The sequence below is a fragment of the Cnephaeus nilssonii genome, assembly GCF_951640355.1.
Source record: "Cnephaeus nilssonii genome assembly, chromosome: X".
Classification (NCBI taxonomy): Eukaryota; Metazoa; Chordata; class Mammalia; order Chiroptera; family Vespertilionidae; genus Cnephaeus; species Cnephaeus nilssonii.
This window is the reverse complement of record NC_137071.1, coordinates 10074051-10099980: the sequence shown is the minus strand read 5'-3', so window position 1 is coordinate 10099980 and position 25930 is coordinate 10074051. Positions and strand designations below refer to the sequence as shown.

Here is a 25930-nt window from a genome sequence, read left to right as displayed (position 1 = left end):
CATGTCCTTCTTCTTACATCATGAACAACTCTTTCCAACACTGAAATACCTGAGACGTCGCTATGGCGACCCTTGGGGCTCTATCCTGGAGCCTCCATTTATCCCAATGTTATTAGGATTTTCTCATATGCTTATGCTCAGTAACATGCCCTCCCAATACCTGAGGGAAAATCAGTAAATATTTGGCATAAAGTAGTTTTCCCCTGGACTGTATTTAAAAATCTCCTTAGGTCAGTTAAGATACTTTTAGTTGTGAAGAGCATTCAACTAAAAACAGGGAGTTTTATGGACTTTCTCTTTTTTAATATATTTTGATTTTTTTACAGAGAAGGGAGAGGGATAGAGAGCTAGAAACATCAATGAGAGAGAAACATTGATCAGCTGCCACCTGCACACTCCCTACTGGGGATGTGCCTGCAACCAAGGTACATGCCCTTGACCAGAATTGAACCTGGGACCCTTCACTCCACAGGCCGACGCTCTATCCACTGAGCCAAACCGGTTAGGGCAGGAGTTTTATGGTCGTGCCTAACAAGAAGTTGAGAGGTAGGTGGTCATCCCAGGCTAACCAGTGGCATTGGTGAGCCAGACTCTTTTCATCCCTGTATGTTGCCAGCCTCAACATATTCACCTTTGTCTGCCGCTTAATGGCTGCGATAAGGCCGCCACAGCTCCCAGAGCCTATGAAAAAGACAGGAAGGAAGAGGTGGGAAAGAAAGTTCTTGAATAGCTTGCTTTCATCAGGATGGAAAATCTTTCTAGAAGGAGTGCTGCTGAAAGGCTCATTGACCAGACCTGGGCACATGGCCAGCCCTACATGCAAGGAGAGTGGGAGAGAGAGTATCTGGCATTTTTAGCATGTTATGGGGAACAGACCTTGCTAGAAGGGAAAAGAGAAAGATAAATGGCTTTTGGGTAAGTAACCAAAAGTGTATGCCAACTCCTATTTTAGGAGACTACTCCTCAGTCTAAAAACCTGTGATATTACCAATGTTCTAAGAGCACGCTAATAGCTGCCTCTTCTCTCTATTTCCTGTTTTGATTTGAAAACTTTAAATGAGGTTTAAACTCAGCCAGATTGGCTCAGTTGGTTAAGCATTGTACTGTGAACCAAAAGGTTGCTGGTTCGATTCCTGGTCAGAGCACATAGCTAGGTTGCAGGTTCGATCCTGTCAGGCCACGTGTGGAAGGCAATTGATCGATGTTTCTCTCTTACATTGATCTCCCTCCCTCCCTCTAAGCATGTCTTTGGGTGAGGATTAAAAATAAAATAAAATGAGCTTTAAGAAACCCAATTCAGTATGAGAAAAATTTTATATTGCATAAAACAAATAGGTTGAGGTTATTAAGTAGGTTGCTAAAATAAAAGCCGGCTTGATTTCCATTTAGTAGGGGTAATCTTTTATTTTTTAAATATATTTTATTGATTTTTTTACAGAGAGGAAGGGAGAGGGAGAGTTAGAAACATCGATGAGAGAGATACATCAATCAGCTGCCTCCTGCACACCCCCTACTGGGGATGTGCCCGCAACCAAGGTACATGCCCTTGACCAGAATCGAACCTGGGACCCTTGAGTCCGCAGGCTGACGCTCTATCCACTGAGCCAAATCAATTAGGGGTAATCTTTTAAAATCATGTGTGTTGCTTTATCTCCACAGAGATTGCAACGTTAAGATGCCCCAATGGCATTTTTTGCAGACACACCAAGAGAAATCAATAAGTGCAGTAACTTTTCTTTTCAGGTTGCATTCAGTTATTTCACACTATCACTTTAAGGAAACCTTTGGAGCAGCGGTCACCAACCGATGGTCCACAGACCACTGGTGGTCCGTGAGGTCTGAAAGGTTGGCGACCGCAGCTCCAAAGCATGCTAAAGGTCCTGCCTGGCTCAGAGACACGCGGCTGAATCCCTCAGATTGCACCTCCTCTGGGTGCCCTGGCTTGAAGGAGACTTAGGCTGGTTGAAGCATAGCCTTTCTTCCTGGGAGAGGTGGCCTCTGCTTCTCGGGCGCTCATCGAATGTTCTCCTTCAGGGGTGGGACTGGTGGCATGTGGTCCAGCAACAGCTCTTGCCAGACAAGGAGAGGAAGAACTTTGTCTCCTGGGGCTGCTCCTGACTTGGCCACATCCCCTGCTTGGCTCCAAAAAATTGAAGATACAAATAAGTGGAAGCATATACCATGTTCATGGATAGAAAGAATTAACATCAGAGAGAGAGAGAGAGAGAGAGAGAGAGAGAGAGAGAGAGAGAGCCAGATTTGCACTCGAAGCTCTGCTGCTTCCTAGAGGGGGAGACCTGGGCGTGTTAGTGGGAAGGGACTTAAAGTCTTCACCTTCTGCAAGTCAAAGTGGGCAGCAAGGCTAAAACCCAGACCCCAAATATTTCCTGTTCAATTTCTCTCTGTATCCTTGAATGTTTACAGGAATTATGTAATAATCAAATAGCATGACAATGCAAATGCATTTCCAGCCCACTCACAGGACACCGAAGACTGATGATCAATCATCAGAAAAGTTCATCCTTACCATAATGTGATGAGTCACTTTTATTTTCCTCAGGAGGAGAAAAGAATTGCTGAACTTGCACTAAAACACCTTTTTCTTTTTTAAAATATATTTCTTTATTGTTTTCAGAGAGGAAGGGAGGAGAGAGAGAGAAACATCAATGATGAGAGACAATCATTGATTGGCTGCCACCTGCACACCCCCACTGGGGATTGAGCCCACAACCCAGGCATGTGCCCTTGGCCAGAATCGAACCTGGGACCCTTCAGTCCGCAGGCTGACGCTCTATCCACTGAGCCAAGCTGGCTAGGGCAACCTTTTTCTTTACATGTCTAAAATTGACGTGCTGCCATGCTTGCAACCTGTGGAAACTTAAGTTCTGCCTGTCTCCCATTGCAATAGTACAAAGAGCAATTACACTGAGAATAGGAGTAAATTTGGAATGTACAAGCATAAGAAGGGATCATTTTCGACTTTAGAGTGCCCCATATCCATACACAAGAAAGCTCATTAAGTACTGTTAGGAACTATACATTCTGAGGGTGGCCCTCAAGGAATTTATAAACCAGGAAAGGAAATCAGACACATGAGGTCATAGGTGAATGTCATGGGCACAAATGTGTATAAAACTTAAGTAGGACACATGCTACCAGAAAGATAAACCTTGGAAACATCATGCTAAGTTAAATAAGACAGTACCAAAGGACAAAAAACTGTATGATTCCACTTATATGAGGTCCCTAGAATAGTCAAATTCATAGACAGAAAGAATGATGGTTGTCAGGGGCTGGAGATATGGAGGAAAAGGGAGTTAGTGTTTAATGGGCATAAAGGTTCAGTTTTGCAAGATGAAGAGTTCTGGAGAGGGATGGCAGGGATTGTAGCTCGACAATGTGAATGAATATACTTAATGCCACTAAACTGTACACTTAAAATGGCTAAAATAGTGAATTTTTGTTATGTATAGTTTACCACAAATAAAAAGAAACACTTGAGGAGAAATAAGAAATTGTGGTGTAACATAAAGAACGCAAGCCTTGGGCTAAAAGAACCTGAATTCTTCCCTGGCCGGTGTGGCTCAGTGGATAGAGCGTCGGCCTGGGGACTGAAGGGTCCCGGGTTCGATTCCGGTCAAGGGCATGTACCCTGGTTGCAGGCACATCCCCAGGTGGGGGGCATGCAGGAGGCAGCTGATCGATGTTTCTCTCTCATCCGTGTTTCTAACTCTGTCCCTCTCTCTTTCTCTCTGTAAAAAATCAATAAAATATATATTTTAAAAATAAAAAAAAAGAACCTGAGTTCTCATCCTTGCATTTCCACTGACTGTGTGACTGGAGCCAAGTCATTTAACTTCATTAAATGTCCTAACCTACAAGGTTGAGAAAAAGATTGATTTAAGGTTATTTGGAGAATTCAGAGGTAATGCATAAAAAAGCCACTTAGTTTAATGTATGGTGTGATGCAAAATAAGTTGTTGTCGTGGGAATAACGGAAGACTTCATAAAATGTAAAACAAGTATGTGAATACCATATTAGGAAATAACATTTATTGAGTGCCTACTGTGTTCTTATATCAGTTTACATAGCAAAGGTTTGAAGGTATTATCCTTGCAAAGATGAAATTAAGATACGGAGATATAATTTGCCTAAATCCCCTAAGCAGCAGTCTTTCAATTCCCTCATTCTTCCCCTCATAGAAAGTTATGAAATAAAAAGGTTTTGAAATTGGAAATAGAATGAAATAGAAAATAAAGAAGGTGGAGACGATCAATAAATGCAGAAGCTGGTTCTTTTTAAAAAATCATTTTATTATGAAATAATTTCAAACAAAAGTTTCAAGAGTACAAAAACTCCCTCATATCTTCCATCCGGATTCAACAATTGTTACCATTTTGCCATATCTGCTTTATTTTCTCTCTGAACCACCTGAGAATAAGTTTCAAACATGTCTTTACTTTGTCAGAGAGAAAAAAACTTTTCCCTCTACCTTCTTGAGTTAATGATTTGCGACTTGCAAATGAAGCTAACAAAAGACACATTATCAAAGAGAAAAAAACAGATTTAATTACATACGTGGGCCAGAAGTTCACAAAGAAATGTGACTCTAGGAGACCTTAGTATTTGGGGCTTATCTACCATATTAATAGGGGATGGGGAGAGATATGGTGCCCTTCTAGCAGAACAAATGACTTCTTAGAAGGTGGGAAAGGGCGGGCACTTACAGGAAAACAAATAACTTTGGGAAGATAAATGGGCCCTTAGAATTGGATAGGTGGGGAGATATACTCTTAAGGTTTTCTTCATTTTCTGAAGCTTCCTTTCTGTTTCTGCTTCCTTGTACCCCTTTTACCTAAATGCTGGTGTTCCTGAGAGCTCTATCCTAAGACAACTTCTCTTTCCTTCTAATTCTTCTACATTCTCCCAAGACTACCTATCCACTCCACGAGTTCAATTACATATTTGGGGTACATGAGCTCATACACCATATAGCCAACTAATTTCTCCCAAGTGTCAGACCTATACGTCCAATGGCCCACTTGAAGTCCTCCCAGGCATTCCAACTCAAGAGTTTCAAATGGAAATGCTCCTTTACTGATGTCCTCTGTTAATGGCACTGCCATCATTTAATTGTCCAAGCCTGAAACCTGAAGTCTTCTTGACTCCTTCCTGAACCAAAGCTACATGTAACCATCAAGTACAGTGGATTCTAATTTTGAGGTTTTCCTCTACTCTCTTTCGATCTCTACTCACTGTCCTATTCTGTATCACCACCATTTCTTGCCAAGATAGCTGAAATAAGTCAGTCTCCTAACCAATTTCATTGCCTCCAAACTTTCTCCCGGCTAATCCATATTTACCCTTGGCCAAGGTGATCTACCCAAAATGCAAATCTCATTGTGGCCCTCTCTTGCTTGAAACTTTCAATGACTTCCTATTTGTGATTAGGCTTAAGTACACACTCTCTTTAATGTATTTCTAACACTTGGCCTCTGCTAACCTTAGCTTAACCTTTTGCCGCCCATGCCTGCAACACTAGGTAGTACTCAGTGTATATTTATTATTTAAAAAATAAATGGTATGTGTGTTTTTTTTCTGATATAATACAAGAGAAAAATTGTCTTACTTACTGCTGTCTCCTCAGAAGCCAAAACAGTGCCCGGAACATAGTAGGTATACAACAAATATTTCTTAAATGAATGAAAAAAAATACATATCAGTTCCAATGACTGTATGGGGATGAGCAATAAAATGGAACCTCTTAAATCCAATAAGCATCACTTAGAGTAGCATATTTACAATAGTCATATGCTAGAATTTGGCAAGTGTAAAAACTAACTACAATGATTGCAGAAAAAGAGCATTTTACTAGTAAATGGGGGGAAAAACACACTCAACCAACTTCTTTGAAACTGATTACTATGAATAGAAAAAGTTGTTAACATTTTATAAGAAATAAAATACAAGTTTATAGTACCCTCTTATTTTCATGATTTTAAATTATGAGTAAAAAAGTAATGCATATATTTAAACAAATAATAAACAAGTACTCAGGGAATGTAGTGTTTCATATTTAATCACTATATAACTAAAAGAGATGAAGATATTTATTCTAAAATCAGGACATCTATTCCAAAAACACTTTTTTAACCTTTAAAGACTAATATTAGACAATACAGAGAGAACTAAAGCTTGAAAATCTAGAGAAGCAAAAAATATTTTAATTAAGAAGTTGATAAAACAGTACCTTTAGATAATGATATATATCAAGGATAATCTTCAGAATGCTAATCTATATTGTTTAGGAATGAGAAATACTATTTCAATAAAAATAAAAATACTTTAAAGAAAAAAAAATTTAAGCACTCTATTCAATTAAAATACATGAGATATAGTCTCAATTCATTGGATTACTGAATTGAAAGAGTAAAGTAATATAAATAAGTGTGATTTCTCAAATGAGAGAAATTTCACTTATTATATCTATTCTCCCCAAAGGATGTAAATTTACGCCTTCTCCTGGCTGGTATGCAATATGCCTGGCCCTAGTCAGTTTGGCTCAGGGTAATGAGGCAATATGTATATAAAACTTTGTTCACATTTCAAGATAGCAATTTTCCTTTTAGGATTATCTCAAGTTTCTAAAATATTTTTTTAAAAATCATAATATACAAAAAAATTAGTTATATATTTCTTATAGCTTTGTTCATAATATTGTGAGATTAGAAATAATAGAGGTTGATTAAAATATGGCATATTTAACACTGCAATATTATATAGCCATTAAATAACACTAGTATATTAATAACATTAAAAAATGCTTATAATATACTGTCAAGTTTAAAAAGCAGCTTACCGTCCTGGAAGGTGTTGCTCACTGGTTAGAGCATCAGCCTGTGCACAGAAGGGTTGCAGGTTCAATTCCAGGTCAAGGGCACATACCTGGGTTGCAGGTTTGATCCACCCCCCTGGTGTGTGTGGGAGGCAACCAATCCATTTGTCAGTGTGTGGGGGAAGCAACCAATCCATTTGTCTCTCTCACATTGATGTTTCTCTCTCTCTCTCCCCCCTTCCCAGTTTACCTAAAATTTGTTTTGATTTAATATGTTTTCTATAATAAAAGTGTATTTCTTTTCTAGTAAGAATTGTTGTTCTATACAGGCCAAAAATCACATTATCTATCTCTTTCTGTTCCAATTATATACTTCCCAAGTAAACTCGTGACTACCAACCTTTTTCCTAGGTATTTCCATAACAGAAAAGGAGTGCCCTGAACTGCAGGTTTCTGGTGATAAAAACCTAGAAATAAAATTAGAAGCCATTTAAGATGGAAACAAAGTGGTTGAAATGAAAGAAAAGAAAAAACAAACAAGAATGCTAGGAATAAAGTATGAAAGTCAGGTCAGGGACCTATAAAAGAAGCTATGGTATGGTCAAATATGTTTGCAAACTGTAAAAATTATGGGTACTGGATGATGAAAAGATGATTATTACTGCAGGGAAGAATGGGTAAAATATGCTGATAAAAAGATCTACAAAAGGACACATTAAAAAAAGTTTAGCTAAAAATGCAAATTAAAATAAGCATGTTAAAAAGCTTATTTTGAAATGTGATATTCTAGACTGTACAGAGTAGGTAGCTTTGTATTGTCTGATTTCGTCCGGAAAGTCCATACTATCCTGAATTTTCTCCTATATTGGTTTGTCATAGTACCTTCTCTTAAGTTACTGTTTGGGTCAAACCAGATTTAAATGCCTATATTACTATCAATGAAAACAACTATGAACACAAGTTATTTTGAACAAAATCCTTAGCCAACATCTTCAATATTACGATTTTAGGCCCATTTTGATTGGGGGGAAATGTTTAAAAGGGCCAAGGCCTGGGAGATCCTCTGGACAACCAGAGCCAGCCCTGGAAGCCAAGAAGGTATACCAAGAGGAGGCACGATCTAACTGAAGTGTAGACTGACATGTCAGGGCAAATTTATGTCATTATTCTGCATTCTGAAAATGTGTCATTTAAGTACATAATAACTAGAGAATGTGAGTTTATGTAAACTTCTGTTTATCAAGCTTATACAGGAAAATACTTATGTTTATTTTAAAGATCATTTATTCTACACAGAAAAAGGAACCTGGATTTCCTGCCTCTCACCATATAGAGGATGGGGCAAAATTAGGTTTATAGTTGTATGTGAAACAATTTATTCTTGTATTAATATTTATTATTGTATTATTTTCCAAATGAACAACTGTAAACCTACTTTTGCCCCACACTGTATTCTAGAAATTAAAGGTCTCATTGTGGAAGTACAACTCTAAAGCAAATAGAAGAAAGTGTAGACTATTATTATGATTTTGGGACAGGGTAGGGCTTTTATAGTAACACTAGAGGCCCGGTGCACAAAATCCGTGCACTGGGAGTGGTGTCGGGGGGGAGGGCCCTCAGCCCGGCCTGTGCCCTCTCACAGTCGGACATCCTTATTGCTGCCTCGGAGGTGGGAGAGGGTCCTGCCACTGCTGCTGCACTCACCAGCTGTGAGCCTGGCTCAGGACTTCTGGCTGAGTGGTGCTCCCCTTGTGGGAGCGCACTGACCACCAGGGGGCAGGCACCCGGGACCCGGGCTTCTCTCTGGCCCCAGCTTCATCCAGAAGGATGTCTGGTCTAATTAGCATGTTATGCATTCATTATTATAAACAATGAAACTAGAAATTAATGGATTTGACTATATCAAACTAAACATATCCTTGTTCAAGAAAGGAAAATTTATAGATGGATGATGGATCAGGAAAAATTACTTGCAACAGTCCTGGCCAGTTTGGCTCAGTGGATAGAGTGTTGGCCTGCGGACTGAAGGGTCCCAGGTTCAATTCCAGCCAAGGGCACATGCCAGGGTTGCGGGCTCCATCCCCGGTAGGGGGCGTGCAGGAGGCAGCTGATCAATGATTCTCTCATCATTGATGTTTCTCTCTTTCTCTCCCTCTTCTTTCCTCTCTGAAATCAATAAAGAAATATATTTTAAAAATTACTTGCAACATCTTAAGTGGGTGAGATATTTAGAACATGGGTTGTTCTGTAACCAGTTAATTAGTAAATATTTTAGGTTTGTGGGTCTCTGTTGCAACTGCTCAACTCTGGTGTTATAGCACGAAAGCAGCCATAGACAATACATAGATGAATGAAAGTGACTGTGTTCCAATAAAACCTTATTTACAAAAATAGGTGGTGAGCAGGATTTGGCCTGCAGGCTGTTGTTTGTTACCTCCTAATATAGGATATACAACAAATTCCCATGGATCAATAAGAGAAATTTAAACACTCAATGGAAAACCAGGCAAAGGATATCAACAAGCAATTGGAAGAATACAAAATCCAATGGCTAAACAAGTTTATGGATGTGCAACTTCATTAATAGTCTGAGAAATGCAAATTAAAAAATTCCAGTTTGCATTCAACAGATTTGTCAGAACATGGACGTCAGATAACTTAGGTGGAGGTAAGGGTGTGGGGAAACATGAAACGCTTATGCCTTGCCAAGGAGTGTGAGTTATGGAGAGCCATTCTGGAGAGCAATCTGGAAGTGCTAAGTGAGATTAAGTCTTTCCGCACTGCAAATAGAGGATAGCTCTTTGATAAAGGGCACCAGGCAACTTTATAACAACACACATACTTTTTTAAAAAAGTACATTTTTATTGATTCCAGAGAGGAAGGGAGAGGGAGAGAGAAACATCAATGATGAGAGAGGATCACAGATCAGCTGCCTCCTGCACGCCCCCCACTGGGGATCGAGCCCATAACCCAGGCATATGCCCTTGACCAGAATCAACCCCATGACCCTTCAGTCCACAGGCCGATGTTCAATCCACTAAGCCAAGCCAGCTAGGGCACAACACACATACTTTAAAAAAAATTCTGTAATTATAGACAATCTATATAAACTTTATTTTTCTCATTTCAATAATAAACAAAAACACTATCATAGACTGCCATTAGTCTACAGACCATATGTTATAGACTACTTTCTACCAATGTATTTTAGACACATAGAAAGCCTTAATATAATTAGCATCTAATTCTTTTATCATTTAGTTTTCTATCTTTAAAAGAACTGGCTTTACAAAGCCTAATTAATGGCATGCAAAATTCACATGAATTAAAAAAAAAGAAGAGACCTACCCGGTCTGTGTGGTGCAGTGGTTGAGTGTCGACCTACAAATCAGGTCATGTATCAATTCCCAGTCAGGGCACATGCCCGAGTTGTAGGCTTGATCCCCAGAGGGGGTCATGCAGGAAGCAGCCAATCAATTATTCTCTCTTATCGTTGATGCTTCTATCTCTCCCTCCCTTCCTCTCTGAAATCAATAAAAATATTTTACAAAATAATAAAGTGCGACTTGAATTTTGTAGGATGGAGAGCCAATTACAGGGTAATATTCTTAGCTTCTTCTGGGTTTTCCCTCCTCTAAAGTGTCAGGAACACTTCAGTAGAAGAATTTGAGAAACAGTTAACAAGCAGGGACAATTATTGAATACCCATCAATCTTTAGCTAAATAAAACTAAGGTATAAGGATGTTTTCCTCTCTCTTTAATGGAAAATTAAATTACACAAACAATATAACCTGCTTGCTAATTAAGAAATTGCAACTTCCTTTAGCCATTTTTTTCTACCTCCACCCTGAGTATAATCTATTGTAGCATTAGGTTCTGAAATACAGGCTTTCCTTTCATTGAATTAATTTGCCATAGTCTGATAAAATACCATGGATTATTCAAATTAGTATGGCCTAAACAGTAAGAGTAGCTTGCAAATGCACTGATTAAAAGGCTTATTATCTCAAAGTATATCACATACTTCACCTTAAAAATAAATTTGTTGCCCGGCTGGCATGGCTCAGTAGTTGAGTGTTGACCTATGAACCAGGAGGTCACAGTTCGATTCCTGGTCAGGGCACATGCCCAGGTTGCGGTTGCGGGTTCGATCCCCAGTAGGGGGCATGCAGGAGGCAGCCAATCAATGATTCTCTCTTATCATTGATGTTTCTATCTCTCCCTTTCCCTTCCTCTCTGAAATCAATAAAAACATATTAAAAAACAACAACTCCAGTTAAAAAAAAAAGAAATTTGTCATTCCACTCTATGCTAGTGCTTAAAATTACTTCAAAGTTGAAATAGCTGTGACATCACAAAAACATTTTTCTTATCACATGTTCATTTAAAGGTTCAATTAGCCCTAACCGGTTTGGCTCAGTGGATACAGTGTCAGCCTGCGGACTGAAGGGTCCCAGGTTAGATTCTGGTCAAGGGCATGTACCTTGGTTGCGGGCACATCCCCAGTAGGGGGTGTGCAGGAGGCAGCTGATCAATGTTTCTCTCTCATCGATGTTTCTATCTCTCTCCCTTCCTCTCTGTAAAAAAATCAATAAAATATATTTTTAAAAAAAGGTTCAATTATACTAAAGCATAGGTATACTACTGTTTCATAAGTCATTAAAAGAAAAATAGTTTACATTGAATTGCACACTTTAAACAGGTGAACATTATGGTATTTAATTTTATCTCAATAAAGCTGCTAATAAAAAAGGTGGTTTAGATAACCAGTCACTTAGTCATGTTGCTCAAATACAATAAATTAAACAAAAAATGTAAAAACAACTAAGATCAGCCCTAACCCGTTTGGCTCAGTGGATAGAGCGTCGGCCTGCGGACTGAAGGGTCCCAGGTTCGATTCCAGTCAAGGGCATGTACCTTGGTTGCGGGCACATCCCCAATAGGGGGTGTGCAGGAGGCAGCTGATCGATGTTGCTAACTCTCTATGCCTCTCCCTTCCTCTCTGTAAAAAATCAATAAAAATATATTAAAAACCCAAACAAAACAACAACTAAGATCAGCCCTGGCCAGTGTGGCACAATGGGATCAGAGGCAAGGAGGAGGAGGAGAACGAGGCTAACCAATCAGGAATTGGGTTAAATTTTCAGCCTATTTTATCGGGCCCTTAATAACTTAGAAAGAGAATGTGTGCATGCATGTGTGCATGTGTGTGTACATACAGGAGTATGGGAGAGGGGTAGGCTCTACGGACAAGCAGAGGACAAAAGGTCAGGAAGAACTAAATGTCATAGTTGAAGCACTTTCCTTTCACGAATTCCTAAAAATATAGACTAACTTAAAGAAGACTTCTGTCAGACACTAAATAAAAGGAAACATGATAGTAGTCCTCTTTCTTCATCCATAAACAGGCCATTTCCAAAACAGTAGTGAGAGCACAAGAATTATTTTAAAGATTTCTTTCCATGCCTGCAAGGACTTTCACATACAGATCGCTTGAGTAAAAACTGAAGGCTGCTTTTAGAATCAAGCCCTGGCTAGTGTTCTCAGTGGTTAGAGTGTCAGCCCATGCACCGAAGGGTCTTGGGTTCAATTCCTGGTCAAGGGCACATACCTGGGTTGCAGGTTCAATCCCAGCCCAGTAGGTGGACGTGCGAGGAGGCAACCAATCAATGTGGCTCTCTCATCGATGTTTTTCCCTCCTTCCCTTCCACTCTCTCTAAAAAAACAATGGGAAAAAATATCCTCAGGTGTGGATTAATAAATAAAATAAATTAATTAAAAAAAAAGAGTTTGAAAACAAATAAGATCAGCCCTGGCCAGTGTGGTGCATTTGGCTGGAGAGTCATCCCATACACCAAAAGGTGGTAGGTTTGATTCCCAGTCAGGGCACATACCTAGGTTGTAAGTTCAGTCTCTGGTTGGGGTACACGCAGGAGGCAACTGATCAATGTTTCTCTCTCTCCCCCGTCCTCTCTCTAAAAATAAAAAACAACAACACAACAGCTAAGATCGTACTGTATGTAAAAGAAACAATTTTGATAGAAAAGAATACAAGTATTTTTTTAAAGACAACACACAGATGATGATAAAATATAGACTGCTGGTACACATTTATTCTTTTATTGCTAAACATCAAATGCCAGCAACTATGGTATCTTCAAGTTCAGTCCTATGAATGAATTACAACACAGTCAAAAGATTTAGAGAAAAAAATCTCTGTGCACCATTAGTATATGGACATTCAATAAATACCATAGGACAAACTGATGACTGAGAGCTACATATCCATGAAGTACAAGTTTACAATTTACTACTAGAACAGACAATGACCTACAAGAGTGATTATCAAAAGGTCAAGTTTAACTGCATGTCTTTTCAAACTGAGATGCTGAAAGAAATATATACATTCTTTACAGATCGTGGGTGATTTTTTAAGATCCTCAAAAATGTAAACAATGCAGAGTAGGAACACTGAAAATAAAATTTCATTGAACAAAATGACAACACAAAAAGAACACTTTTCTTCAAAGCCTCAAAATAAATCAATTTTCCTAATTGCTCTACAGAAATCAAAATGGATTATTTTCATAGAGATGATAATCTTCCAGGGACACACAGACCTTCCGAGTTATTTTTTATGTTAACATATATTTACAGTAAATATTCAATAGTTTTTATAGCTTACTTAAATAGATACATGCTTCCCTAATCCATAAATAACACTAATTATCATCCATTCAACCATATTTATTAAGTATTTATGATGTCTCATGCACTGTGTCAGGGATGCAAAGAGGAGTATGACATGGTCCTTGCTCTAGAAGTGCCCACAATCAAGCTGAAGAGACAACACGTAACATTTCTTCCCTTTCTTACAGGATGAGGCCATTTGTATACAAATGGGACTGATCTGCTCAATACCCTAATAGAGTGGTTCCCAAATCCTGACCCTATGGAGCAGCAGACCAAGGTGTTTAAAAGCTACAAGAAAATAATGTGGTTGGGATTTTTTTTTCACCCAGAAAACAAAATTAATGGGAAGGATTTTTTCTATTAAATTTTTTCCTCAGTTTTTAAAAAACTGACCTGCACATATACAACATTTTCATTAGTAAATCGCTTAGCTCACGTGTTTGAATTAATTATGCAAGTATTTCATGGTATTCCCCAAGTTCTACCTGAACAGGTCTGAACATTACTCTGCTAATACATTTTGATCCTGAATGATTGCGTACAAACAGAACAAATACATTTTTCCTAGGATAGACTAATAATTTGTATGGTTTTAGTAGTGCTAATAACTGATAACCTGGAGTCATTACTTAAATACTAAAATCATACTCAATATATAATTCGTTTAAGAAGGCAGGCAAATGTGTAATACAGTCTAAAGAGTTTGTTAAAAATGATTAAAAACTTTTAGTACCTGAACAGCAACTCATTAATCTGAAAAAGGTGAACCCCATGGAATACCTCACTTATTGAAGAAGTTAGATACATGACTGTTAGTGTTCCTGAGTGTATGAGAAAAGGACATATTTGTCATCCAAGTACAGCATGCTCATACACTTCTGAACTAGGCGGGGCTTTTTCGGCACAAGATTAGGTTCCCAGGCTCTGGCAAATCCACGTTGGTACTCATGTGAAGCCGTTCTCACTGTGCTACCAAGTGTTCTGTGGACCCAGTGAGGTAGCTCGGGGGAAAGATGGAAGGCCAGGACTAGATGTTTTATTGCCCAACACAGAGAAACGTGGGAGCTGCTGGTGAGGACAGAGCATAGCTCAGAGCTTAAGGCAGTTGCTTCTTGAAGACAGGAACCTGGGAGCTAGGACTCAAATAGCCCCAGCAGCGTAAGAAAAAAGGTCTACCCTGGAAGGGTTCCAAGCTTTGAAGCTCTGCAGAGAGTGGTAATCAGGACCGCAGAGGTCCTGTGTTGTGGCTTGTGATCTGTCGAAAGACCCAGCTTAGTTCTGAGGTTCAACCCTAACTGCTCCAGCTCACGTGCTGCAAGTGGGAGGCCCTTCCTGCAGCTGATTCTAAATGTCAAGGCCAAGTGCTTCTGTGAGGGAATGGGGACACATTAGCAAAGAGGTAACTTGCGGGGCAAAACCTGTTTCAAGGTATTATAGGCCCTACTTCTTAATTATTTGGCATCATTTGACAAAGATTTTCCCTTTTGTGTCAGCAGATTCTCTTATAAAATTTTATTAACTGCAATCAGACCTCAGTTATCAGAGTATAAAACAATACACCGTTAAATTTTTAAAATACTTTTCTAACAAGACAAAGGACAAGAGGTATAGGCCGAGAAAATGCTCACCCTTCCAGTTGGCCAAAGTCTGGTCTCCTTCAGATATGGATTAATGATGGTTTCTCAAGAAGTTTTCCCCAACTAATTTTACCCAATTCTGTTCTCCTTTGAAACTACTGAGACAATATGAAGTCACACAAAATGGTTTAACAAGAATCTGCACTTGTTGAGAAATTGTTGCACAAGCATGTGCAGATTGTAAGTTCAGTCTTTGAAACTAGAATGTAGTCAAGGACTAGACCTTGCGTTACTTCTGTTTAGCCCCATCCTAGCGTTTGGATACTCTGGATATAGGAGGAGCTTAAAAGTTGTTGGCTAAAATGTGATTTTAAGGGAACACTTTATATTTCACACCAAGTACTGGTTTTCAGTATTGCATATTGTAACTCACAGATTCTGTCAGATGAGTGCCAACATTACCGTGCTGTAACCATCCAGAGTCCCAGAGTCACATTGGCAGCCAAAAGTACACTGCCACCAAGCAAGATGAAAAATCCTATCAGATCTTTCACATCATTGTCTCCGATCACTGAGGTAAGCGTAGCATCCAGGAAAGAGTTTAAAATCCACTGTCCATCCAAAGCAAAGCAGGGCACTGCATTAACAATAGCCAGAGCTCCTGAGAGAGAAATCAGGTACCTGGTGAAAATCAGTTAAGGAGCCGATTGTGAGGTCTGAGTGGAAATCACATTTCGAGGATTCAGAAGAAGATACTTTACCAAGACTGGATTCGAGATTACAGGTGACTTCCTTCCTTTCTCTGAATCTGTGCCTACCAGTACAGGCCATTCCTTCTTGGATCTCTACTATTTAAAACAAATAACATATTATTTCTAAGTTCAAACACCTTGACTAGAAAACTAAAGGCCAACCATTTGTAAACTAAGATACTCTATAATGAATCCCAGGAAAGACTAAGTCTTTTTAATTCTTTAATGATAAAAGGAAAGGAATTTGGAAGGAATAAGAAATAAAATTATTTTTTGATCCTTATAAGTATTACCTTCCATTAGGAAACAAAGGTTTTGGCCCCTTGAACTCTATTTTGCCATAATCTATAAGGTTATAGCATAAATAATGTAAATATAACTCTATTTTACTATCATCTGTACGTTTATAGTGCAAATCCCTGAGACAAAGCTACAATCTACAAGATATAATCTTGATTGTACACATTCTTTAGTAACTGCTCATTTGTTTTCCATTTCATTTTTTCCCAAATCACTGAGGAAAGGAGTTAAAAAAAATTGAAAGTGGCAAAAGGAAACCCTTCAAACTGTTCAATTTATTCAAATTCTACACAATAATAATTTTTTTAAAAACGTTCACCTTGTATATGCAAACATAATATGCTAAAGAATACAAGAGATTTTGTCCTCCGAATCCTATTTTAGTAGTGGAAATGAGTCTGCTGTCCCTTATGCATTCCTTCATTTGCTCAGAACTAACAGGCCCGGAAGAGGCAGAATTCATCACCTCACTAGTAACTGCAGTTTTCATCCCTTATAAATCAACTCTCAATTTGTATTCTGTGTTCCTTTCCTTTCGTGTCCCTGTCTTTCCCTTTCAATCCCTCTCCTCCCTCTGACTTCTTCCCTCCTAAGTTGATGTTTTTCAACTTAAAGCCTCTTTTTTAGTTGTTAGTAATTAACTGATATCTGTAAGGTTTATGAATGTTCTATTTAAGGTAAGAACGATCAAGTTCCACATTACACATTTTTAAAACATTTTCACACCAGAAAGGATACTTGACAAATGTCTCCACAACTACAGGCAGATCTATGCTTAGAAAGTTAAAACGTGGGATAAAACTGGTGATGCTCACTGAAAGAAAAAAAGGAATAATGCATATTAATTCATATAGATAAACAACATTATAAATTTTACCATATAATAAAAATTGGGCTAGCCTATTAAATTGGTTGAGAAAACCTTTTCCAAACATATGGGACAGGCTTTATATCACATATAAAAACAATCAATTATTCTAAGAACATCTAATAAAAATACTGGAATACAGAAATCATGCCCCAATATATATTTTGAGGTGAGAATAAGATAAAGTTAACTATATACCAAATATGAATACCAAACACAAGAGACTGATTTAATAAATACAGAATTTACATAAAGAGTCCTTACCCTTTCAAAGAGGTATAACCTTAAAGTTACATTCACTACAACTATTATGCCACTTAACCTTTTGGGTCTCGGTTTTTTTCTTCATTGCTGAAAGAAGGATTAAGACTAGAGAATTTTTAAGGTCTCGTCCACTATGTGTATTCCACAATCCTGTTTTTGTTCAAAATATTTAAAAACTTTCTTGTAATTAAGTGGAACCTACAATATACACTTCTGCATTACCCTAAAAGGGGACCTTTTTTCATTTGTCGAGGATGTATTTAATATTTGTAATCTAGAGTCACTTAGTATAAAACTCAAAAATAAAAATGATTCAGGTTGTACCTCAGGATACGACTATGAAGCAATGAGAGCCTTTTAAAGAGTAACATAAAACCCACATGCCCATCAACTGATTAATGAACAAAGAAAATGTGCTATGCCCATACAATGGAATATTATTTGGCCATAAAAATGATGTACTGCAACAGGCTACAACATAGATGAACTTTGAAAACATTATGCTAAGTGAAAGAAGCTGGTCACAAAATATTTCATTTATGTGAAACTCGAAGAACAGGCAAATTTATAGACACAGAAATCAGTCATTGCCAAAGGCTGGGGGATATAGGGAAAAAATGAGGAGTGATTGTTTAATGGGAATGGGGTTCCTTTTTGAGGTGAAAATATTCTGGAATTAGATTTTTGGTGATGGTTGCACAATTCTGAACATATTAAAAACTACTAAATTGTATACTTTAAAAGCATGAATTGGCCTGGCCGGCGTGGCTCAGTGGTTGAGCCTCTACCTATGAATCAGGAGGTCATGGTTCAATTCCTGTTCAGGGCACATGCCCAGGCTGCGAGCTCAACCCCCGCAGTGCAGGAGGCAGCCGATCAATGATTCTCTCTCACCACTGTTGTTTCTATCTCTCTCTCCCTTCCTCTCTAAAATCAATTAAAAAATATATTTTAAAAGCATGAATTGTATGGTATGTAAATTATATTTCAGTAAGTTATTTAAAAAAGGAATACTAAAAAGCTTAGACAACAAAATGAGTTAGACTATAGGATCTTCAGCCACATGGAGAAGCTCTATACTGTTCAAATAATTATGCTGCCCAGTTCTGAAATTATGTTCACATAAAATTGACGTGTCACGCACAAATTACTTTATTGTCACATCTCTATGATCCCTGGCATTCTCTGGGGGTATGCTGTGCTTGTTACTATTTTGGGGAGCTTGGATAAAATTTAATAAACTTTCACAGAATATCTAAGAGACCAGCTCTATGACTTGGGCATAAGTAGAAGAGAAGAAAAAATGTATTACTTTCCAAAGGCAGACATGGGATTCAGCTCCATCTTGCTTTTATAAATTCAGACTATTTTCCTACTGCCTAAATTTTATTTAATACTTAAGAATAAGTTAGCAACACCTGAAACTAGTATAAAGTTGTATGCCAACTTTAACTGATAATTCTTTAAAATTAAAAATAAGAACAAGTTAACAAGACTTTGAAAAGTGAGCAAATTTATAACAAAAACTAATGCAATATGGCATCTGAATGATTTTCTGAGGGTCTACCGCCATAATACTCACCTGTGTAGTGCAGGTGCAGAGGATGTCCTACGTACAACATATCGATTTGAGGTGGGTGTTTCACTTTTATTAAGCGGGTGTGAGTTTCCAAAGAAGGGATTATGCAGAAACTTGAACTTGAGCCTTTTTTACAGTCTTTATTGGTTCTACAAACTTGGGTGGCTTCAACTGCTTTCCGGGCTGGTAGACATGTATGCTACGGATAAAATATTAATCAGTCAATACGAAAAATGATTTATTAAAAGAAAATCACCAAGTTACAAGTCCTTCGATATCTTTAATGTCACCTAGCATATTAGGAAAGAATTTCATGTAAAAAATGCCACTTATGTGCACCTACTATAAATCAGATTCAAGTATTTTACTTTGTCCAAATAAGAGATTACCACTACACATTTTTAAAGATTCTCAGATGAAATGTGACACATGAAGTGCAGAGATTTTAATAAGATGATACAAAGTAAAAGGGAGAGAAGTTTTCATAGATTCCATTTTAGCTCTATCTGCTTATTATATAATAATTATATCAGACAAGCAAGACAGCTTCAGAGACAACTTACCAGACGCTTATTAAAATTATTTCTGTAGGAAAAGCACACATCAGTGAGGCTTTGGTTGTTACAGCATTCGATTGAACCATCTAGCCGTTTGTATGCTGAAGAGAAATAGTTTATTAGAATCTATTATATAGAATTATATTTCTAATAAAAATTTTGCTCTCGAGACCACAACAGTAAGATGCATATGAATTCAGAACCAACTGGATAATTCAGAGCCCAGCTTGATGGCTACTCACTGCAGAGTTTGATTTTATATTACAAAAAGATAGATATTCAGTTTGGAGTCAAGAAGCAGCACTTACCCTAGGTTAGCTATCTTCATATAAACTGACCCACTCGTAAAGCTGGAGCTCCAGTCTCAGTGGGCTTTATAATAACTCCAGCTGGTCAAGCACAAACATTTAACGAGCCACTGTTAGCTGCCCTAATGCCACTGATCCAATATCACTACCGAGCTCCTGCACGGTTGTGTCAGCAAACAAAATGGGCGAGAGGATGCCCAAGAGACTCTCACCCCTAAGGAAATCACTACTGTATCACATACCTATCTCACCTCCAGGCTTACCTGGGGGCTTTCCTTCCGGAACCAGGGCAGCCCAATTTGGCCCCACAGATGTGTACACATTTGCCTGCACACCAATAATCCAGTTACCATTTTTTGAACGATAACAGAAACTGTTTATTCCCACTATTCATTTATTGTTTTAAAGTTCTTTAGTAGACTGCTTCACTGGTATCTGGGGCAGAATAAGGAAGCTAAATCACTGACGCAGGTGGTATAAAAAATGATTTCCATGTATTTATTTTGGAAGGTTCTCGGCATTCAACACATCAAACTTGTAAAGCATAAATTGATATATGGGAAGGACCAATTAAATTTAGAATCTTATATGCATACAGCCATATAATCAAATGGGCTGAGGAAGACATTCAAAAACAAAGTTACTATAGTGCTGCAAAAAAAAAGTATGCTTTCCAGTACAAAAAAAAAAAAAAAGGTTTTCTATTACAAGAGTGTCTTCAGGAATACTGGCATGAAAATGTTCGTTGATATGCAATGTGATTTTATAAGGACACTGTATTTCAGCCAAAGGTTTTTGTTTGTTTTTAAATAGTTTTTAAAAAAACTAGATTATTTAAGAACTAGTGGCCCAGTGCACGAAATTCGTGCACGGGGCGGGGGTGTGTGTGTGTGTGTGTGTCCCTCAGTCTGGCCTGCATCCTCTCCAATCTGGGACCCCTGTGGGGATCAGGCCTAAACCTGCAGTTGGACAAACCCCTCGCAATGTGGAACTACTGGCTCCTAACCACTCACCTGCCTGCCTGCTTGATCTCCCCTAACCACTCTGCCTGCTGGCCTGCTTGCACCCAACTGCACCCCCCCACCAGCCTGATCACCCCCAACTGCCCTCCCCTCCTGGCCTGATCACCCATAACCGCTTCTGCCTCAGCCCTGCTACCATGGCTTTGTCTGGAAGGACATCTGGAAGTTCTCATGGTCTAATTAGCATATTACCCTTTTATTAATATAGATAACATCTTGTACTGGCTATACTGGATCTTCTCTAGCCACTGCTGCTCTCTCTCCTTGGCCAACACAAAGTAAAGAACAAAACAGGTGAAGCAAACTAACCAATGTATCTACTGCTCCTCTGTAATAGTTGGCGACATGGGCAGTTCTGTTTTCTTAATCATAACTGAATAGATATTTAAATCTGGGGTGACAAATCATATTTAAAATATGAAAGCAAGCTGTGAATATGTAACGGCACTGACAAACCCGTGCCTACAATCACTCATCAGCACAAGGATAAAATCTAAGGCAAAAAGTTATTAGACTAAAAAAAAAATCAATATAAGCTGTAAAACCCTCGGTGTTCATTTTGGTCAGTTGCCAAGTCCCACCAATATTTACCTCCTAATCATTTTTCTATCACCATCTGTTCCCACTTGAGTGTAGACTCCAATTCCTTCTCACCTTACCCATCTGAACAAAGTCCTAATGAGTTTTATTTACGTATCATGTAGCTCGCACGTGCAAACCTGTCCTACATACCGAATGTTTCAAATTAACCTGCCAAGGTAGAACTACAAGAATATGACTCTTCTAACATAACATTTCCAAACACTCTGCACTGCTCCCAAATAAAGTCTGTTTCATAGCCTAAAACTTAGACTTTCATTTTTTATCATCTTATCTCATACTATTCTCTTGCTGAACCAAATTCGAGCAGATCCTTGAGCACCTTCCAGTCTTATGGTGCCATGGTTCATTTCTAGCTTGGCCTCCTGAAATTAAACTCACTGTTGAGGACCAACTCAGGACTGCTGCTATGAATTTTGCCCTTAACTTCTCAGTTGAGACTGACCACCATTGCTCCCACAACTCCCAATGTTTCTGGTCATTACTTACATTTAACCTTGTACTATAATAATATAGGCATACTCTGTTTTTTTCACTAGAAGCTCCTTGAGAAAAGGTTTCTCAGTATCATATATAAGGTAGATAAGTCAATATGCATCAAACACTTAAATGATATTCTATACCCGTGGTCGGCAAACTGCGGCTCGCGAGCCACATGCGGCTCTTTGGCCCCTTGTGTGTGGCTCTTCCACAAAATACCACGGCCTGGGCGAGTCTATTTTGAAGAAGTGGCGTTAGAAGAAGTTTAAGTTTAAAAAATTTGGCTCTCAAAAGAAATTTCAATCGTTGTACTGTTGATATTTGGCTCTGGTGACTAATGAGTTTGCCGACCACTGTTCTATACCACTTGTCTTTGCTAGTAATTATTTTTTAATATTTACATCTGATGCTTGATCACTAACTTTCCTTGGAGGATTGTACACACTATAGAATGAAAGTCAAGAATTTGGTATTAGTACAGAATGTATTGATACAGCATGTGTGATAACCCAAATGTTTAAAGGGGACAAGCAAATCCAATATAATAAAAGCCCAGCGACCAAAGGGCGGAACAACCAGAATGACAGGTCGACCAGTCGCTATGATGAGCACTGATCACGGGGGACCAGATACTCAATGCAGGAGCTGCCCCGTGGTGGTCAGTGTGCTACCACAGTGGGAGCGCCGCTCGACTGACCAGGATGAGTGGCTGCTCCTGTTGCTAACCCCGGGCCGACAGGCAGGAACCCAGGCTGTGATGGTTGTGTCCTTGCCCCAGGCTCCTCCTCCTCATTCCCTGCCGCCTCTGGGCTTGTAGAGCTGACCCCGGTGGCTGGGAGGTGGGTTTGTGGCCACCGCAGGACTGAGGCCTACTCCACCACTTCTCAGTGCTATTGTCCCTGGGCCCAGCCCTGACCAGGTCCCCTGGAGAGGCGAGTGCTCTGGCTCCACAGAAGATGCCGGACCAGGGAGCAGCTGCTCAGAGGGCAGGTCCACAGCTGCTTGGCTGACCTGGATGAGTGGCGCTCCCACAGCGGGCTGATCCCTGCAGGCCACGCCCCCCACCAGTGCACGAATCCCAGGCATCGGGCCTCTAGTAAATTAAGTGGATAGTGTGTGGAAAAAATAGCAAGTGATGGGGACTGTAATGAATTAGAAAAAATATATACTATTCTAAGGGGTTAGCAGCCAGGCCACTCAACTTGGGGCCCAGATTTGATAGTTTCTCCGTTTTATTCCAAGAGGAATCAGAAATCTGGACCTTCATGTGAACCCTCTTGAATTTTAACCCTTTGCACTCGCTTGCTTTTTTCTCGATTCCTTTATTCTACTCGGGATTTAATTTTTTAAATACCCCAGATTTTACAAAGCGCGGCAGTAGAATAAAAAACTGGAGTTTCTTTTCATACAAACTTATTTAAATTATTGATACATTCAATACAATTCGACATACGAGCTGCTACCGATGCTAACCGTGTCGAGTCACACTCGACATCCGAGTGCAAAAGGTTAAATATTAGCAGCCACGTGAAATTTTTAAAAATACATTGCAAGCCAAACCAAATACATCTGCCAAGGCTGGATTTGGCCTCTAGTCTATCACTAATTTTCAACCTCTGGGTAATGGCTGCTTCTTATGGTGATTTTTCCAACCAAAACATGAATCCATGGCTGTGGCTACTCTGACAAGATTAAGTATCTCCTGACATGCAGGGTTTTCCATTTAAAAAGTTAAATATTTTGTTACCAGGTGAGAAAGTAAACTTGATATTTGCGTTTATCAACTTTTAAAAAGTTGTGGGTCTAAAATATCTTATTTTAGAATCTTTTCTACTGGGTCATATTAAAGAACAAGTTGCTGAACCAATTTCTGAAACTCAATTCTTAACCTATAAAGTAGAGACGCTATGGAAAACTTTCACTTTAAGATACTTCTATTAATCATGAGAAGCCAATCCAATTCTGCTTTGGAAAGAATATTCAAGACTGCAACGGGAGGTCCTAGAGGCATTTATGGGTTCAATTTAATTTGAGTTAAAGATTAGAATTATTCCATATATCTCCCCAGTCTGGGACACAATTAGGAAAATTTAAGACCAGATTAGTTTCATAATTTCACTATAGGGAAAACCTGCATATTCTGAATGTACTCTAAGATGGGGCTTAAGATATGAATGTACCCTAAGATGGGGCTTAGACATCTCCTAGTCTTCAAAGGATAGTCTAGACCAGAGGCGATTTTGGAATAAGGTTGGAGAGAAACTTTTTCAATCTATAGTTTATAGTTCCTACTACTACTTTCTATATCACTAAAATGAACTGAACCATTTTCTTAACCTAGCTCATTAAACACATAAATGTAGTTAGAGCTCTAACACAGGGAGAGGCAAGCCTATTTATTCTTAGTTCTACAGCATCACCTAGTAATAAGTAGTTTAGAAATTATTTTAAAAAAACACACTCTCTTCAATTTAGGATAGCAAAGAAATCTTCTATTATTACTTGATGTTCATAATGGGAAAACAGACACCTTTTCCCCACAAACATTACAGAAAATTTGGGCCTAAAAATGAACTGGGTATTTAAAATATGTGGAAAAGATCCCTGCAGTTTTCCTTTTATTACCTTAAAGATATGTAAGAGAGCCGAAACCGATTTGGCTCAGTGGATAGAGCGTCGGCCTGCGGACTCAAGGGTCCCAGGTTCGATTCCGGTCAAAGGCATGTACCTTGGTTGCGGGCACATCCCCAGTAGGGGGTGTGCAGGAGGCAGCTGATCGATGTTTCTCTCTCATCGATGTTTCTAACTCTCTATCCCTCTCTCTTCTTCTCTGTAAAAACTCAATAATAATATAAAAAAGATATGTAAGAGAATAATATTCCTGTTGCCAAGCAGTTATGGGCATACACCCTCACTTCTTCTGAATAGGAATATAGGTTATTCAAGGGGAATGTCTGAGTCTGGGCTCACAGCTTCATTTTAGGAAGCAGTTGCCTTCAGTATTCAATATCATTCTCCTTAAAATGCAGTTCAAATGCTGGCCTTGCTGAGTATAATCTTTCTTACTCAAGATAATGCTTTTAGAAAATAACAAAGAAATTTTGCTGTATGCATATATGATATAGAGTGTCCTCTCAAACTAAAGAGAGGAAAATAGCCCCCGCCCCCCCGCCCGCCCAAAAAAAAGAGACAGACTAGTTCTTGCCTGTAACTTTAGTTCTATTCAAATCACTAAGTGGCATACGAACACCCAGCAATATTAAAAGCAAAGGCTTAAATGTGAAAGGAGGGAAAGTTTTTGTTTTCTGTTCCGACAGCAAATAAACCAGAGATCTATTACAGGTGCAAAGAACTCTGAGCTCTCATCCACTGTCCTTTTTTGGACCTCCAGGCACGGCCATTCAGTCTCCAAGGAGTGTCTGGAATAAACTCCTTAGGCTTACCTCATGCATCAAGGGCAGAGGTAAAATTAACCAGCCTTGGCTCTGTTGGTGACATTCATAGTTCAGCAGGTTAATGTTTAAAAATAAAAAGGAAAGGATTAACAGCAAAAAAGGGTCTCAACAATTTAATAAAATATACAGTCATTTCAGGCAGATTAACCACATTTTTTTTTAATCTGTAAAAAATGTTAATATTTTAAGGAGAACATCATTCTACTTAATATCTTAGGGAATATTTTCATAATTTTAATAATATACCAGGGAAAAGTCAGGATATGAAATAAGGTGAGAGAAATGATTGGTTGGGACAACTTATGAGCACTCAAAGTTCACATCTTTCCAAGGTGGCTTTATCAGACTGATTTTTTTATTAGTGTGGAAGAGTAATACCTGCCTTAGGTTTTTAAAGAAATATTTCAAGAATATAGCACATGAAAAAAAAAAGAATATAGCTCATGACTCATAATAGTGAAATATTCTAAAAGTTAATAAGGAAGGAGTTTCAAGAGTATTTCAAGGAAACTTTTCATTTCCATTCTGACAGGAAAAGGATAAAACCTCAAACATCTGGAATGCAGTTATCTTAAATAAAAAAAAATTATATTGCAGAGAACTTTATTTGTCCACTGTGTCATTTTGGCTCTTGTAA

At 38.6% G+C, this 25930-nt stretch overlaps 1 protein-coding gene across 1 annotated transcript in view; it reads right to left on the bottom strand.

Annotated features, from left to right (window-relative positions):
- Positions 1-12941: 12941 nt before the first annotated feature.
- Positions 12942-25930, bottom strand: part of MBTPS2 (membrane bound transcription factor peptidase, site 2) — a 50786-nt gene continuing 37797 nt past the window's right edge. The window contains exons 8-11 of the mRNA XM_079765153.1: positions 19435-19529; positions 18875-19070; positions 16899-16974; positions 12942-15789 (exon numbers count right to left, since the gene is read on the bottom strand). Of these exons, the coding sequence (XP_079621279.1) occupies positions 15567-15789; positions 16899-16974; positions 18875-19070; positions 19435-19529 (590 nt within the window). The 3' untranslated portion in view covers positions 12942-15566. The remainder of the gene's footprint in view (positions 15790-16898; positions 16975-18874; positions 19071-19434; positions 19530-25930) is intronic.